The sequence below is a fragment of the Orbilia oligospora genome, assembly GCF_000225545.1.
Source record: "Orbilia oligospora ATCC 24927 unplaced genomic scaffold scaffold00081, whole genome shotgun sequence".
NCBI lineage: Eukaryota > Fungi > Ascomycota > Orbiliomycetes > Orbiliales > Orbiliaceae > Orbilia > Orbilia oligospora.
Window position 1 is genome coordinate 185077 of NW_011645638.1, and position 16152 is coordinate 201228.

At 45.4% G+C, this 16152-nt stretch overlaps 4 protein-coding genes across 4 annotated transcripts; all 4 read right to left on the reverse strand.

The window, feature by feature from the left end:
- Positions 1 to 173: 173 nt before the first annotated feature.
- AOL_s00081g49 (uncharacterized protein) lies at positions 174 to 3453 on the reverse strand (the record flags this gene model as incomplete). Its single annotated transcript, XM_011124868.1, has 6 exons — positions 174 to 1264; positions 1356 to 1498; positions 1611 to 2250; positions 2360 to 2505; positions 2610 to 2959; positions 3022 to 3453. 6 exons carry the CDS (start codon positions 3451 to 3453, stop codon positions 174 to 176), a joined length of 2802 nt encoding a protein of 933 aa, XP_011123170.1.
- Positions 3454 to 6559: 3106 nt separating this feature from the next.
- Positions 6560 to 7168, reverse strand: AOL_s00081g50 (uncharacterized protein; the record flags this gene model as incomplete). The annotated part of the gene is made up of 1 exon (XM_011124869.1): positions 6560 to 7168. The coding sequence occupies one exon, from the start codon at positions 7166 to 7168 to the stop codon at positions 6560 to 6562; it is 609 nt and encodes a 202-aa protein (XP_011123171.1).
- A 1014-nt stretch (positions 7169 to 8182) lies between these two features.
- On the reverse strand, positions 8183 to 9418 carry AOL_s00081g51 (uncharacterized protein; the record flags this gene model as incomplete). Its single annotated transcript, XM_011124870.1, has 2 exons — positions 8183 to 8732; positions 8793 to 9418. 2 exons carry the CDS (start codon positions 9416 to 9418, stop codon positions 8183 to 8185), a joined length of 1176 nt encoding a protein of 391 aa, XP_011123172.1.
- A 1312-nt stretch (positions 9419 to 10730) lies between these two features.
- On the reverse strand, positions 10731 to 12623 carry AOL_s00081g52 (uncharacterized protein; the record flags this gene model as incomplete). The annotated part of the gene is made up of 8 exons (XM_011124871.1): positions 10731 to 10968; positions 11051 to 11133; positions 11201 to 11537; positions 11609 to 11749; positions 11825 to 11881; positions 11941 to 11993; positions 12060 to 12132; positions 12505 to 12623. The coding sequence occupies 8 exons, from the start codon at positions 12621 to 12623 to the stop codon at positions 10731 to 10733; spliced, it is 1101 nt and encodes a 366-aa protein (XP_011123173.1).
- Between the last annotated feature and the right edge of the window lie 3529 nt (positions 12624 to 16152).

A 16152-nucleotide genomic window follows, 5' to 3' on the forward strand; every position in this document is an offset into this window, starting at 1 on the left:
TCTGCTAGCTTCCCATAGATCTCGCCTTATAGATCCGAATATCGGTATCTAGCTACAGTCTGGTTCGGCGTAGTTGGGCTTGCCCCATAATTAGTTCTACTTGACGTTGCAATTGGCTCATACTCTTTAAAACATGCTGTGAGATAAGAATTACATTGACATGTTGATATTACTCAAGATTCAGGAATCCCAACATCAACTCCGTGGCGCGGACTTTGACGAGAAGTTCTGCAAACTCTAACCATGGATGTGCTCGTTGCAATGGGCGCCTCTCGCGAGCTTCCCGAAGTCCTCGTTTCTTTAGCGTTTGCTTGATCATAGTCCACCAGATAATACATATTATTGCCCCGGGTTAGCTCTTCCTCGAGGTCTTGAATACAACTGACCCGAGCTCCCGTTTTAAGGCCCTGGAGCTGCCACCGAGGATGAGCCCAGTCAAAGCTCGATCCATGAAATTGCTTCCGCATACGACCAACAAATCCCGATCGTAATTCTTCCAAGCTCCGAAACTTCATGGTTCTCACTGCTAGGGCTCCTTCCGTATCAACGGCTGGCCGATGCCGGACCTTGATAACCATTTCTAAATCACCGGTTTGTGGTGCTAGAATTTCATTTCGTAGGTTGTCATCGTTTGAGTTTGCCTTATGGGGGGTATTCGCGGGGCGCTTCCCAAGCCTAGGTGGTGACAACACTGTCGAATTTTGAGATTGTGTAACTCGACTTTGTTCAACAGCCCCTTCGAGAATAGCGGAGATTCCCACTGGCTGGGGGTTTATAGTATCAGCTTCAGTTTTCACGGCGTCTGCAGCTTGGGTTGGAATCATTGAATGCTCTTGGGGACCTATTTTTTGAGGGATAGACCAGTTTTCTTCCAATAGGCTATACCCTGGTTGTTGCCCGATATCGTATCTAGGAACACTATCCTGTGAATCTGCAAGCGTATGGGTATTCAGAACTGGCTCTAACTCCCCAAAGGAAACCGATTCTTCAACTTGTGAAAAATTGTTTCGGGCCCCGACTTCTTCGTCAAAATTACCTACAAACAAGGCTTCTGGTTCAAAGTTATCGTCTTTTAAATAAGTCGCGTTCTCCAAACCACCTGCACCCGGACACTTAAATATTTCAGGATCATCGATGTGTGCAAGACCAGCAGCTATGAGAGCGGAAGCTTGCTGTGGGGTGTAACATTTCGCCTGGTCGGAGGAAATATTACGTTTTGCCTTGTTAGAGGGAACAGTACATTCATCAATATATCGATACCAGGCTACATGTATACAGCCAAATATCAGGAATTAGTGCTCGATCCCAAAGCTTAATGATGCGCACCTACACAAGTAATAGAATTGTATACTGACTAGCATGGAAACCCAGACTTGACCAGTTTTCATGGCAAGATTCTTTTAGACAACCCTCAAAAAGATCTTTCCAAGTTGGCGCAAAGTCGGCAGTCAAGTCCTTTGGCAAGTTATTTTGAAAATGGGCCCTTGTCAAATGCTCTCTATGGATAGATTATCATAAGCACAGAATTAGTCTCCATCAAACAGCAAACGTCATCTTTTTGAAGGGAAGCGATATACTGGCTGTCCGTCGGGTAAAACCCTAGAACTTACCTGATTCCAGCCACATCCTGTCTCATGATCTCTCCACGACGATCAAGCCAACATTTTTTATGGTTCTCACATCGGATGATGGAGTATGGACAGCGCCATAACTTTTTCAAATACCGGGAGGTTCCACTCTGGGGTTTCCGCTTTTCCGGTGCCTTTTCATCATCTTCATCTCCAGACCCTCTGTCCCCAACATATCGTAGCAGCCTATATTGTTTCTTTTTTTCGCTCCGTTTTTGCCTCGACTTTTTCGAAGACACCGCGGCTCCAGAAGAACACGAATTGGAAGCCGGTGGGCCTTTATTATGCTGTTCTTTAGCTCCGGAGCGGGTACCAGTATTGATACCGTATTGGGTATACGAGGCAAGATGTTGGCTTTCAGTTGCAAGCCAACGCTTTGCCGCTTCATCAGAGATTAAGACAGCACTCAAATAATCTAAAACCACCAAAGCCGACAAATCATCTGAATTGTTTGCGGAGTATCTGCTATGTAGATCAAGCTTTTGGTCGGCGGAGATCCAAAGCAAGCCGTTCTTATCTTCTGACGGCAAGGGCGCACAGTCCCTCTTGTCTATTGTCACACCGTTTCGTTTCGTTCTGCGGAGGTCGCTAGCATCCTGGAGAAGTGTACTGAAATCGAAATCTATAATTAGGATTCATTTCTTAGTATGCAAACCCATAGATAATAAAGTGGTAATTTTCAAATAGAAGGCTATAAACCTCAAAAGTGTAAATTTAGGATTCGAACATACAAGGTGAGTGGTGTTGAGGCTCAATATATTGTTCCTGGTCGTGTGATAGAACGGACGTAAAAAGTCCTTCCCAGTAAGTTGATGGATCGACTTTATAGTCAAACCTTGGAAGGTTTTGGAGACCGTGCCTCTTTTCAAGATGGTCTCTATTTATACACCCACGTAGGTTGATTCATAAGTTAACAACTGTGAACTCTTTTTAAAAAATTTTCGTCAACTAGTAGTTGGAAATATTCGTGCTTCTACGAACCTGATCCCCGAAACATCTCCGCGATTAACAATCATACAGGTCCGATAAGCTGCTAGGTCCAGCTTCGCGAATGGGCATGCAAATCGCGCTGATAGATTTGCCAAGAAAATGAAGTTCGCTGTTGTCCCGCAAAATTCTTCCTCTAGATCTATCGGTATCTCCTCATTTTCGTTTGGTAAATGAGATTGAATTCTTAGTTTGTTTTTGATGCCCAGGGTTCCGGTTGAGACGGTATTTCCGTCGAGTAAGGCCTCATCAGCGTCGACTACGGCCTCGGGTTCGTTTGAGGATAGGCTCAAAGAATCGAGACCTAATTCGGCTCCACCGGAGACTGTTTCTAAACCTTTAAACTATAATAGTTTGCAATTAAGATTTGTACTCTGGTAAAGACTCGTTCGGTGATCGAACTTACTATTACGTTTGGCCCTACATGTTCTTTTTCTTGTAGCCAGGTCTCAAGTGGCACAGACACTCCAGGACGATTTCCCTCCAGGCTTTTGTCCTCGTCCCCGTAGTTTCCTACCCGAGGTTTATTAGAACACTTGCAAGGGGCAAAACTGAGGCCTTCAGGCCGACCAATAAGATCATGTTTCTTGTGCATCATAACAATCGGTTCCACTTCGTAGGTCCAGTGGCTAGGTCTATGATAGCAAGACTCGCATTGGAACCCGTCATCCGACCCGCGATAGACCTCGCAGCTATCGGCAGTCGATTCGGTTTCAACAATACTCTCTACAGACGCCTTCGTAATATCACCCCGAGACTCTTGAACGGCTTTGAGGTTTGAAGGATAATCCTCTTCCTCAAAGCTCATCCTAAGTATTACACGAGATGACTGGGCCATTTTTGGAGTACGAAATGAAAGTTAACGTAATTTGGCGTCGATTTTGAAAAATATCAGCCTTGTAGTAGATTTTCGAACTTTCAGGGACAAAAGAGATAAAAGAAATTAAGGGTTTCAGACGAGAAGTTCAGGCGGGAGGGAGTGGGTATAGATCCTTGAAAACCGATCTGTGTAGTAGATAGTATCACAGGTCCAATCCTAATACTACAATTGACCCACAGCTGGCAGCCCGATCTTATATTGATAGAATATTCCCTACCAGCTGTTAGGACCTGGAAAACAGAGTTCTACATGGATGTTGATTTCAGACTCACTCAGACGGCGCAAATGGTCATGCATGTGCACATGAATTCCGGTTTTCTTCTGTAGTTAGCGCCTAAATTTAACGCTAGTTTAACTTACACCCCATTCATATGAATTCGTCACACCGAATTGGCTGCTGCTAGACGCATTACATTATCACTCTGCGGGAGCATTTGGCTTACCAGGAATAATTATCAGGTCTCAGCTATTATGACATATTCATACACATTTCAACAGCTCGACTGAGATATCACAACCCGAAGCTACATATATCCTATTTAGAATCAAAAAATCGAAGCACTGTACGCCGAGGACTACAGCGACAGCAGCAAACGAGACAATTGAAAAATATATTTGTAAAGAATGTGTCAATAGCCAATGAGGTATCAGAATCAACCCAATTTCATCGCTTCGAAACGTGATACTTATTTATGTTCCTGCATGCAGTGTGCTCTATAATTTGTCGACTGTAATTCAATACGAGGCCACCCTAAGTGGTGTTTTACAGGTGAGAAAGCACTACCGGATTAGGACCTGATTATGTGCACTGTTCCCAATACCCCTGTCGCAGGAGGTGTGGATAACGTGACGTGCACGAACGCCAAACTTCGGCTTTTTTCCTGAAAAGTCTAGAATGAAATATTAATACAGAGGTTCTAAGCTTTCCATTTCAGCTCCCTTACTTTCTACAGAACCAACTAGTGAACTTGCCCTTAAATAGAACAACACGCCAATCGATGTGTATAATTTTAATCTATTCTTATATCCAGTCTGACTGGTTAGCCTGTTTAGACGATAGACAAAAGCTCTCTGCCGTCCAACTTTCCAGCGCGTTTTTGAAGCAAAGGCTCAAGGATGCATATGCACCCAAAAATCACAAATGTTTTTCAAATCAAAGGGCAACAACCTAGCCGGATGGCTAACTTCTGTCCTCAACAAGATCATGCGGGCGATTATCCAACGGATTTCGAAATACAGGGCGGACAAGATTCTAGCAGTTTCTCTCATATGATCATATTTCAATTCCCTTCTTTTTTGTTTTCTTTTTCTTCTTCTTCTTTCATTTCTTTTTTCCTCAATCTGCTAATCCGACACGTTACCAGGGGTTTGCAAAAGATAGCGGCTGTCGTAGCCTCTGATTCTGAGGACAATTTACCTCGTTTACAACCCTGCAACTAGTACCATGGTCTGGCGGCGCCAGCCACTCGAATTGCGCGAACTGTCACATTGGTTAAACAAACCTATGCCATAATCTAGACCGATATGACGATGGTCGACTGAGGTCTACGTTGTCTTTGTTTTGCTTTTTTCTAGGGAAAAAAAATAGCATTGCTATCACATTCTGGTTTGACAAAATAAGTGTATATTGGAAAACAAATCGATCAGCCTATCTACCCAATTCAAGATACAAACTATAGTACTACCGACTATACCTTCCAGAACGGAATCAAGAGGTTTTAAACTTACTATATTTTGTTATTATCGAAAAATTAGGCCAACTGTCATCTGAGGTCTATTGGGAACAGCTCAGATGCACATATGACTGATCATTCTTTTGTAAACTCGGTATCCCCCCTACCTGCAGACCATGACATGCCACTCGAGCTAATAACTTTTAATGCTGCCTGCTAGGGGTATAGCCGACTCGAAAGGCTCTTTGTGTCATCTCAAGAAATTGTTATGTCGAATATTTCACTCGATATTCATGACGTGGTTAGCCTTTTTATATTTTAGCTTAACAACAAGTGTTTTATGTCTCATGCATGTTGCATTTTGCAATATGATACCCAACTCGCCGGATTCGCGGCAAAAGGTTTCTATGGAAAGTGCACCTCAGAATCCGCGACGCCCGCGGGTCTATTATAAGCACTCTATGACCCTCCTATTTCTATTTTGTAACCTAAGTACCCGGGTTAGGTAAGTACTTGGTATATGCCTATGGAGAAGACTCTCGACTTCAACTACAGCCGTCGATCATATGCTACCAAGAAATCAATTTCAAGAGGTACCTAGGTTAGGTATTTACTATGTCATGATCATGCGCTTACTAGGATAATAGTACACATATAGAGAGGTCTACGACTTTTCCCCATTCTTCCTACATTCACAAAATATTTCCCACTATGAGAGCTACATCACATCCAAGAAGCCCTCCTCCGTTTACTACCACGACCTCCGAAATAGTTTTTTTTTCACCGATAGAAAAAAAATAAGCATTTGTATTTAAAGTGTTTTTCTCTCTTCTCTTAAATGATGAAAAGAGAGAGAAAAAGGAACAACCTGCATAGGACCCTGACCACATATAAAAAGTCCCGGTGAAAAAAAAAAAAAAGAATAACTGAATACAAAGGAAAAAGAAGTGGTATATGATTATATGACAGGTCGTGTGGGTGAGAGAGGTGTGATTCTTCGAGTGCTGCTTCTATTATATATGATAAGAGAATGAAAATGGGAAGACGAGGCGGTTGGATTCGAAGGGAGGAAGGTAAAACAGCACTTGAAGAGGGAAAGGAAGGGAGAGGGCAAGCTATAGAAGCAGCGTTTTTGGTCCTGATTATTTTGACTAATAAACCACCACCAATATCAACTACTCCTAAGAGAGGAAGTTCTCCGTTTCGTCATGGTCGAGTTAGAAAAACGTTGTGTGGGAGAGGTTGAGTAGAAGTTTGTTTGAATCTCCGCCAAATGGGACTTGATGATGATGGGAAAAATAAAGAAAAAAGTGTAGGAAAAAAGAGATAAAAGCACATGTATAACGCCTCCATTTTGCTTGACAGACAACTTTCATCATGCCTCTTCTCCTCTACTTCCTCAATGCCTTCTGGTAGAAAGCCAACTCATCGCCCTCCAGGATGTAACCGTCAACTCGTCCGCTCTGTCCAGGTCTCGACGAAACACAGGCGTACAGTCTACCAGCACCGAACTGGGACTCGAGAGAGCTCTCGACCTTGGCAGTCTTCTGTCTAGCAGCCAATTTCCTTTCAACAGACTTGCTCTTTGGAACCTTCTCCTCCTCAGTCTTGGCAGCAGCAGGTCCCTTCTTCTTTCCAACGGTCTGGCCGTAGTGGGATTCATACCACTGTCTGAATGGAGCGGCATCAATCTGGACAATGGCGGACTTGGTCAAGGTGTTGGTACGGACAAGTTCGTTGTTCGATGGATGGTAAACGACACCGATGACACGGGTCTTCTTGGCGATTCCCTCAGAGCCCCAGGAGAAGTTACCGGATTCGAGACGGATGGCTCGGTACTTGGTGTTTCCTCCACGAGTGCGGACAAGATGGATACGCTTGGCTCCGATACGGGTGTTGGTGTATTGACGGCCGAGTTCGAAGGCACGCTTCTTGCGGAACTGGGCGCGTTTGGCACCAGTAGCATTACGCTTGTGGCGGGAGTCACGAGAGATACCCATATTGATGATATATTCTGGAGAAAGAAAGAAATGTGGTTGTTAGTTTTGATCGTTTTGTTTCCAATGATTGAAAATTTTTTGTTTCTCGTTCTTTCTATTGTCGATGATGACGATGAAGTTGTCGGTATCCGAGCCGATGAAAGCAAGCAAAAGCAGAATTTCGAGCAGGAATTGGAGCAATTATCGTACCTTAGTCGGAGGACTTGGTTATCGACGGTGTAAAACGGAGGTTGGTCGGGGATTGTTGGAGGGGGGTTGTCGTGAAGGTCGTGAAGTCGTCGTCGGAAGGGTGGTGAATGTCGATATGTGTGAGGCAGCTCGGCTAACCGAATTTTGTTTGGCTTGCCCACAGCAAACCCGGCTACCCAGCGCCACAGCACCGCCACAAGAGGGTTAGAACCCTCCGCCATTTCTGTAACCGATCCTGTGGCGGTGAAGGGCGTTTGTTACCAACCACGCCACACTTTGGGGCGTTCCCGTTCAAGACCTACTGGCATGACAATCTAGTTAGGTACTCAGTTACCGGTACTGGGTTCGGAAATGCCGAGACGTAATCGATTGATGTATTTCATTTCCTATTTTATGATTAAGAGCTTTATAGAAGTCAAGCCAAGTCAAGGAAAGTCAAGTCAAATCGGGCGGAGGCTAAAGCTAAGGCTAACAACATGTACATGTAACATGTGCATACGTACGATGCAACAGCGACAGCGAGAGAGAGAGAGAGTCGAATCGAATCTATCCAGTCATCGCAGGATTAATTGAAAGAAACAGGTACTGGTAACTCGCTATGCTTCAAGGCTAAAAGTGTAACAGCAAAGCTAAGCGATAGACAAACGGTGGAACGAGAAGCAGAAAGAACGAGTCATTGAACAGCAATAAGGTGCAGGAAAGCACCTTTGCCATATTAATTAGTCATGGTTAGAGTAAAAAAGCGTATCCGTTATCCGTTGTTCAGTCGTGAGAGAGAAAGAAAATCAAGAAAAAACATGAATGCAATCCGCATATACCGCCTATCTAAGCATCAGTGGCAGGTGCAGGGGCGGCAGGGGTAGTAGTAGCTGGACCGGGAGCCTCCTGAGTTGTAGCAGATGGAGCAGGAGTTTCAGTCTCAGGCTCTACAACTGGAACAGCAGATAATTTGACCGGGTCCCCGAGTTCCTTCACATCCTTAACACCTTTTCCGCCATAGACTTCCGGAATGGCATCTCCCAACTCAGCAGCCAATTCTTTTCCGTAGCTGAGTACTCTAAACTTCTTGACGGTAGCCTCTGGCAAGACAAGCGTCGTAGCCTTGTACAACCACCCCATGAGAAGTGGAACGTTGACGAAGAACTTGCGACTGAGCATCTCTGGGTAGAAATCGCGGAAAACAGCGATTGTGGCTTTGGAAGCGACTTTGGCATCCGGATCCATGCGAAGGAACGAAACGTTGAGGTAGTCGTGGACTTGAATGATTTGGTAAGGATCGGCTCCCTTACCAAAGTCGGGGATGGGCTTTGTGGCATTCGGGAGGTCAAGCTTAGCAATAGCTGCCTCCATGAGGGCGACACGCCAGCTAAGAAAGCTATATACTCACGTGTTAGCAGCCCCCTTCTTATCAGAACCAAATATTTCAATAAGGTACCTATCGAGGTTGGCAAAAGTCTTCTTGTAGTCCGTGACAGCGCCATAGATGTTCCACGTCAAGACTTCACTAGTTTCAGGGAGGACTTGTACATATCCCAGCCCTTCATAGGCAGAACGGTCGTGTTCAGCCGCCAAAGAATCCAATGGTTTCTTCTCAGCTCTCCATGCCAAGCTAGCAGAAAGCTGCTCAACAGCCTTTTCAATGTTATCGCTGTTAGCACGAAGGAACTTCTGAAGAATCAAAAGAGTTCCGAATGTTGGTTCCGTGGAACCTTCGACGTAAGTGAGTTGGACGCTGTAGACTTCACTATGCTTGCTCTTCTCGAGAATCTCCGGGAGACGTCGGTAAAAAGCAGCGAGGTTTGGAGAAATAGGTCCCCATTTGGCATTGATGAGCTCCGGGAGAGCTGGAGCAGCTTCCTCGACAGGGGTTTCTTCAGCCTTGGGAGCAATAGCAGTCGAGTCTGCGGCAGCAGTTTCCTCAGCCTTGGGAGCTGGTGCTGGAGCAGCAGCTGTTTCGATAGGTTGGTCAGGGGTTGGTGACTCGACCTTCTCGGTCTTAGTTGGCTCAACTTCCGTTGAAGCTGCAACTGGAGGTTCGGCGGCTTTAACTTCTTCAGCCATCGTATGACAGGTTCAAAACGTTCACTTTGAATCAAAATAGTCGCGTTAACATTTCCATCCCTGATGAACTGTGGAGCTTATCACGGACTTGAAGCTTCCACTGGAATCGGAACCATGCAACGTACCTTTAGATGTATCGACGGATCAGATTAGATTACGCGACTAGATGCAGGTCTCGGGTTAGCGATTGGCCCCCCAACCTTCCTAACAGCAATGCAAACAATTGCCCAGCCCCAAAAGTGCAAAAGCCACCTCCAAAGCGCCTCCAGCACCCAAGCCCGCTCAAAGACACCTCTAAAACAAAGAATCTCCCAAAACCTACCTAGTAAAGCTCACCTTTGATGATGATAGCAGATTTTGGTGATGGAAATCGATCGATTGAGGTGTATTGATGGTGGAGAACAAAGGAAGGGCCGAAGGAGAGCTCGGGAGGTTTTAATCCCCTCGTTCTGATCTGTTCGTCTGGAGGAAAATCGCTTGGGACTTCCAACACATTTTGCCCGTCCCAAGGAGCGTTAAAACGCCAGGATGCATGATATGATATGATATGATATGATATGATCCGATGCAGTGGGCCTTGCGTCGATGTGGTCTGACCTATCCTGGCTGGAATCAGGGGCCCTTAATAAATTATCTAATACCTAGGTTAGTGCAGATTAGGAGGTTAATTTTAGCAGTTGGAAGGAGGTTGTAGAGAACATGTCCGCGGAAGAAACGTATGAACAGAGGTGAACTGGATTATAATATTAATTACACGGCGACGCAAGTCCACCAGCTTACGTCACAACTTGGTGGCAGTAAAACTAGAATAATGATCGAGATATCGCATATTGATAAGTAAAGACCGGTCTCACCCTGCATTGCCCATGCATATTTAGCCCATTAACGCGCACGCTATGAAATACAGAAGATATGATGTTGAAGAAAAGGGAAGCGGAGGGGGGTATTATGAAATCTGAAAGGTGTATATAAACCAAACCGGGTTGTCTTGTCTTTACTTTTAAGAACCGCCTGGAGTTTTTTTTTTAAAAAATTTTTGACAAAGGGAAGAAAAAGGAAAGGGGTACCATATGGTGGTATAGATAAAGAAATCTTTAGGGACAAAGGAGACCTCGAGCAACAGATTTTGGAAAGGGGTAGAGACGTGGAAATGAGGCGGCAGAAAATAAAAATGCAATGCAGTGTATCCGATGAAGCGAATGAAATGTAAGTAACGTATCTAGAAGGAAAAGGACCGCCAAAAAAAGTGAGTTCATGACTGCAGACTATATATTATGACGCAAAGTAGGGGTTTCAGTATTCCCTAGGGAGTCTAGTGTCCCCTATGTCCGCGACGTCCATGGTATATACTTTGTGCCGGAGGGGATGCACGTTGGCTAGTTTCTGCATCAGTATCATCTTCCTCATATTCATCATATTCTTCGGTAATCGACGCGCAGTCTGTAGTCTCGCCGCCGGATAAGTCGTAGGCTGGAGGACGTATTGTCGAGCCTCTGCTAGAGGGACGCGATTCATACGGAGCCTCGGGTTTCCGAGCATAACAGACCCACCTGCAGTGTAATATTCATCAGCAGCTGTTCTCGAAGTTCTAGGTGGTATTGATAAATTGGGAGTGGAGGGAGTTTTACTTACATCCTGAAATAAGAATGGATCTTCTTATTCTTCATCTCAGCCTTAACCCTATCCATCAAATCATTAAGTTCTGGGACAGACATCTAGAGGAGAAAAGAGATGTTAGCATCTTATCTACGATCGAAAGCATCTTGGGATTGGTAGACTCACTCCATAAAACTTGGTGAGGAGATGCAAGCTAAAGCCATCACAAGCACTAAGCATGTTCGCTAAATTATAACTCCCTAGTGTCTTCTCAGATTTGTCCTTTGGCCAAGGCCCGATCGGTAACTTGTAAACCCTTTGAGTGACCTCCTCGAATCCGGCCGCTTCACACCATTCTTTGACTCGGCCTGCAACATCGAACGAAGTTCCCGCCCGTTCGCAAGCTATTCTCATTATGCCAACCCAATATTTGACAGCAGAGTCTTCAGGTAAACTGCCGTCATCACATTGGAACTCAACCATGGTTTCCACGGACTCCCACCATCCGCCAGGTTTCAGAGCACTAGAGACAATTATACTCTGTTAATTGAGGGTCTAATTGAGAGGTACTGATGGGGAAGAATCGAGTCTTACTGGAGAACTTTGCGCAATAGTTGATCCCAGCTTGTGACGCTGCCATAGAGCGCACGGCCGTGTATAAAATCAAAGTGATTTGCGGGGTGTACCCACTCATCATTAAAATCATCGATTTCAAATTGGACGTTGGGCGGCACGCTTAGTTGAAAGAATAGATTAGATTCAACATTTTTTTCTCGAATAAGAATCAGATTCGGTTCCCACAAGACTCACTATGTTGGTTGGATGGGTGACAAGTCGTTGCCAATGATTTCAGATTGGGGAAATGCACTGAAAGGATGTTAGCGTAAAAGTCACTTCTTAGAGCGAGACAGATATAGGAAACTCACTGGGCCATGTCAATACACCAAATACCATTCCCTGTTCCCAGATCTAGAACTTTCTACATGGAGACGTTAATTTAACAGGGTTTCAACTCCGACACGAATGTACGGTTCTCAAAACGCACCAGCTTCGGGTATTCCATTTCGACCGGGGCCAAGAATAAGTCTCCATTTAACCTCAGTGTGTAAACCAAATGGCTACATATCCAAAAAGTCAGCCAATTATCTTCAAAGAATATCACAGAGCTCTCGATCCCCTCGCTAAGACATCTTGTCTATAATAACGCCTTAAATATAAAAGGAATAAACCCTACAATAGTTCCTCTTGTTGCTGTTGCGCCTGTACCGATGCCACGTTTGTTAGCCAGCGCCCGCTGCTGCATCAAACGACACTAGAGCCTTGATAGCAAACCGCCCATCCGGGATAACCGAGCAACCCGACGTCACGCCAGGCGGCTTGCGTGTGCGTGTGGGCGTGTGCGTGGTAGAGCCCCAAACATTCCAAATGGAACGTTTTGAACAAAAATGAACGACAACAAAAAACCCTCAGCTATTCCGGGCAAATCATACCTCATCATTTGGCGCCCAATAGGATCCTGAACCTGAGTGACCGTGATAGGCGTGATATCTTCGTCCATTTTCGTATCTGTAATCTGTGGAAGCAATTCGAATCGAGATGCCGGGACCATGTTAGTCGGAAACACACCCAAAGAAAAAGAATAAAAAGGTGGGATCGAGAATTTGAAACATTTCCAAGGCATGGAAGAAGCCATTGGATACGGTGGAGACAAAACAGGCGTGCATGTGGGGGACCTCCAGTCACAGTATCCCTTCACATTCATCACAGAGGCAAAAGACAGCGGTCTACGTGCCGACAGAATGAACTCAATTGGCTATCAATGGGTATATATAGAAGACCTTACCTGTGATCTGGGAAGCTAATGAAGCAGCAGTACTCGTACTAAACACCGGGGCAGGAAAGGCAGGGACAGTCAGCGCAATGTCCAACAGTAAATTGGGTCCGGCCGGGAACAAGCCAGGCCTTGCATGCAAAAACCGTTAGGTGGGTGTGTGGCACAAATGCAGAATGGCGATAACAGGTCCCGCGAGTTTGGAACCCATCTACCATGTGCCCCATAAGACAATGGCATTGTTCATTTCCCATGGCCCATGTCATGTTATTTCATGTCATGTCATGTCAAGTGTTGTCCTGGACGGAGATTTTGCCTTACATGCCGCCTTCATCGAAGTAATGGTCGTAGTCGGTATCGTCGCTCTAACGCAGCCACAAGCCACCAAAAAAAATAGAGGAAAAATGATTAGTAGCCGTTCTACGTGCCTGACCCACAAAAAAAAAAAAAAAGTGCACTGAGAATAACTTAAAGGACGATGGGATTTGGACGACGATTTTTAGTAATTCCCATGACGGAAAAGGGTGATTATCAGGTACCACTGACCGGGTGAGTGAGTGAAGTAGGCGAGAAGGGGCCGCGAGAAGTTGTGTGATTCGATTAGAACGGAAGGAAAGGAAGAAAAACACTCACATCGACGAGAATTGCATCGTGATATATCGACGGAGCTGGACTCGACATCTTCACCAACAATTTCTGATAAAAGCGACTTGAGAATCTAGAAAAGCGCGCGGAAGATATTTTGCAGGACCCAAAGTCTCGGGATTGGGATGATTATGTGAGTTGTGGTTGCCGACCCGGCAATCTGGTTGAGCAGGTGGCCCTTCCGTTTTAAAGGACCTTAAGGGTCACCACAGAAAGGAAACCCCGAAACCGAAACAAGATTCCAAAAATTGGAATTAGTAACAACCGTACTATACGTACCAAGAGGCGCGAAACAGGAAAAGAAAACTGGGCGTTCAACTTCGAGACCTAAGATCCCGAAGGTTTGGTTAAGGAGGGGGGGGGGGAGGAAACCGAAAGAGGCTCGGAGCCGAAATTAACGAACAAGACTGTAGTTCACAGGCACCTGTTTGCACATGCGCACACCCACGGCACAGGAAGATGGTTAGGCTACAGGAAGATATCGAATACGAAGGGGGAATAGCCTGAATGTGAACATATACTTATGAGAGTACAGTACAGTACGGTACGGTACAGTACAAGAACACAGGTACACGGGAATTGGAATTGGAATTGGAATTGGAATTGGAATTGGAAAGTAGGACGGGTTTGATGGTAACGTTTAGGTAGTCGGTAAGAATAGCGGAGAGCAACTGGACAAAAGAAACGGGTGGAGAAAAAGGACATTTAAGGTTCTTGCTAATTACCCAGGTACTGAACTAGCTAAGGCCTTAACTAGTGCGCAGTGCAAAGTCCAATTGCAAGTGGGCTCCGACGATACTGAATTTACTTAGTACTTAAGGATGTAAGTATAAAAGACAGTCCCCTCGAGTACTCGTCATCGCACCGACCAGCAGCAGCTAACCGGGCTAGTAAGCAGGTAAATAATGGATACACAGACAGGTAGAACTTGTCAGTTCGTTCAGCACGAACAGACGAACAGACGAATCAACTGGCAGACAGACAGTTAGACAGGCAGATGGGACTGGCGACAGCAGACTGGGTTCCCGGCCGATTTTGCACTGCTGCCTCTCCTGAACAAACGGACGGGAAAACCCGAGCGATGAAACGAAATATCCAAGGGCTAGTAACTACTTAGTACTTAGTAGTATACTATGTCCGTCCAGCTGGATGAGGTATGTATGTGTGAACGTGTCTGAGTGTGTGTGTCTGGGAAACTAAATTCGTATTATCGACACACGTATTGACCCTGCGTCCAATGACCAAACTATCTTTCAGAGCGCCGCCAGCTATATACCGCCGTTCCTTCACAGAAAACAGGACATCCAGAACTTCGGAAAAGTACTCAAGTATGAGGATGTTTATTTTTTTATTTTTATTTTGAGTCCGGCCTGGGTTGGGTTAAAGTAAGCAAGTTTAAGATCAAGATCAGTTGCAAGATGATTCAACTGCATTGGCAAATGGAAGAATTTTCCCCGCATACGGAATGGTCCATGGCACCACTAACACCACCACCATTAGTTAGCCAAGTCAGTTGTTACCCGACTCTGATAAGACGCCAGTACTCCGTATCGATTGGAAAAGTCTCATCGGCTGGCCTCCCAAGAGCCAAAGCTAAGCCAATTGACTAACGTAGAGAACGGGAAGGGTAATGGAAACTCTTCCGTAGAGTTAGAAGGGACCGGCTCAGAGATTGGATTGCGCTTGGATTTCGAAGGCTGCTACCCCCTGCAAGTCCTAAATGCTTCCCTTGGTCGGGAAGGATATCCGCTTCTGGGCGTTTTTCCTTTAACGACCGTGTGTATCTTCGCACGTCAGGAAATTTTCGAAAAAAGCATGGGTGAAGTCTTAAATCCCTTGAGTTAAGTGCAGGGTGGTGATTACCGATATCACACCCTCCCCAGGCCAAATCGGTCCTTTTTGGCAAATTACTTCTCTTCTGGAAGCCTGAGTGCTTGGTACTTACATAAGTACATGTAATGTACCCGGCTGCAAATCATACAAAATCACGGAACAGGAACAATGCCATTGTCGACATCCAACTGCAAGAACCTGGTATGGGTGTACATGTATGTGCGGTCTATATGATATGAATGGTATGTGCTGAAGACTGTGAATCCAACTGCATGTTTAACCTGCATACATCCGGTTAAGCCTTAACTGGAAACGAAGACCTCGGAGTCCCTTGTTCAAGGAAAGGAGGAAAAGAGCCCACTGCAAGTATAGAAAGGTTGGAGAACATTTATGTACACAGGGAGTACTCGTCACCCCGGGAAAATTGATTGGATGAGAGATATCACCAACTCTTCGAAAGCTTTCCTGAACTCACGAAAATAAGGTATGTATACCTGTTTGGCGAACTTGGAAGCTCTGCAGCTCACTCCGAGGCACATACCATCTTATTGCCATGTACTCGACCTGCCTGTTCGACCCCGGCCAGGCAGCATACCATCAATTTCGGTGTCGCCTCGTCTGCCGGCCAGCTGTCAAACCGCCAAACATGCCTGCCCTCGGTTCCAATTTGCTTGTTAAGGCCACCGCTCGCCAGGCTGGTGGTAGTATAGCTCAGTACTTTAGCTCGCCAGGAGGATAAGGCGACCCGTCGAGACCGATACCTGACATCTACCAACCGACACACTTCTCTTACAAATGTAAGTAAGTACTTAAGTCCTTACTACATAAT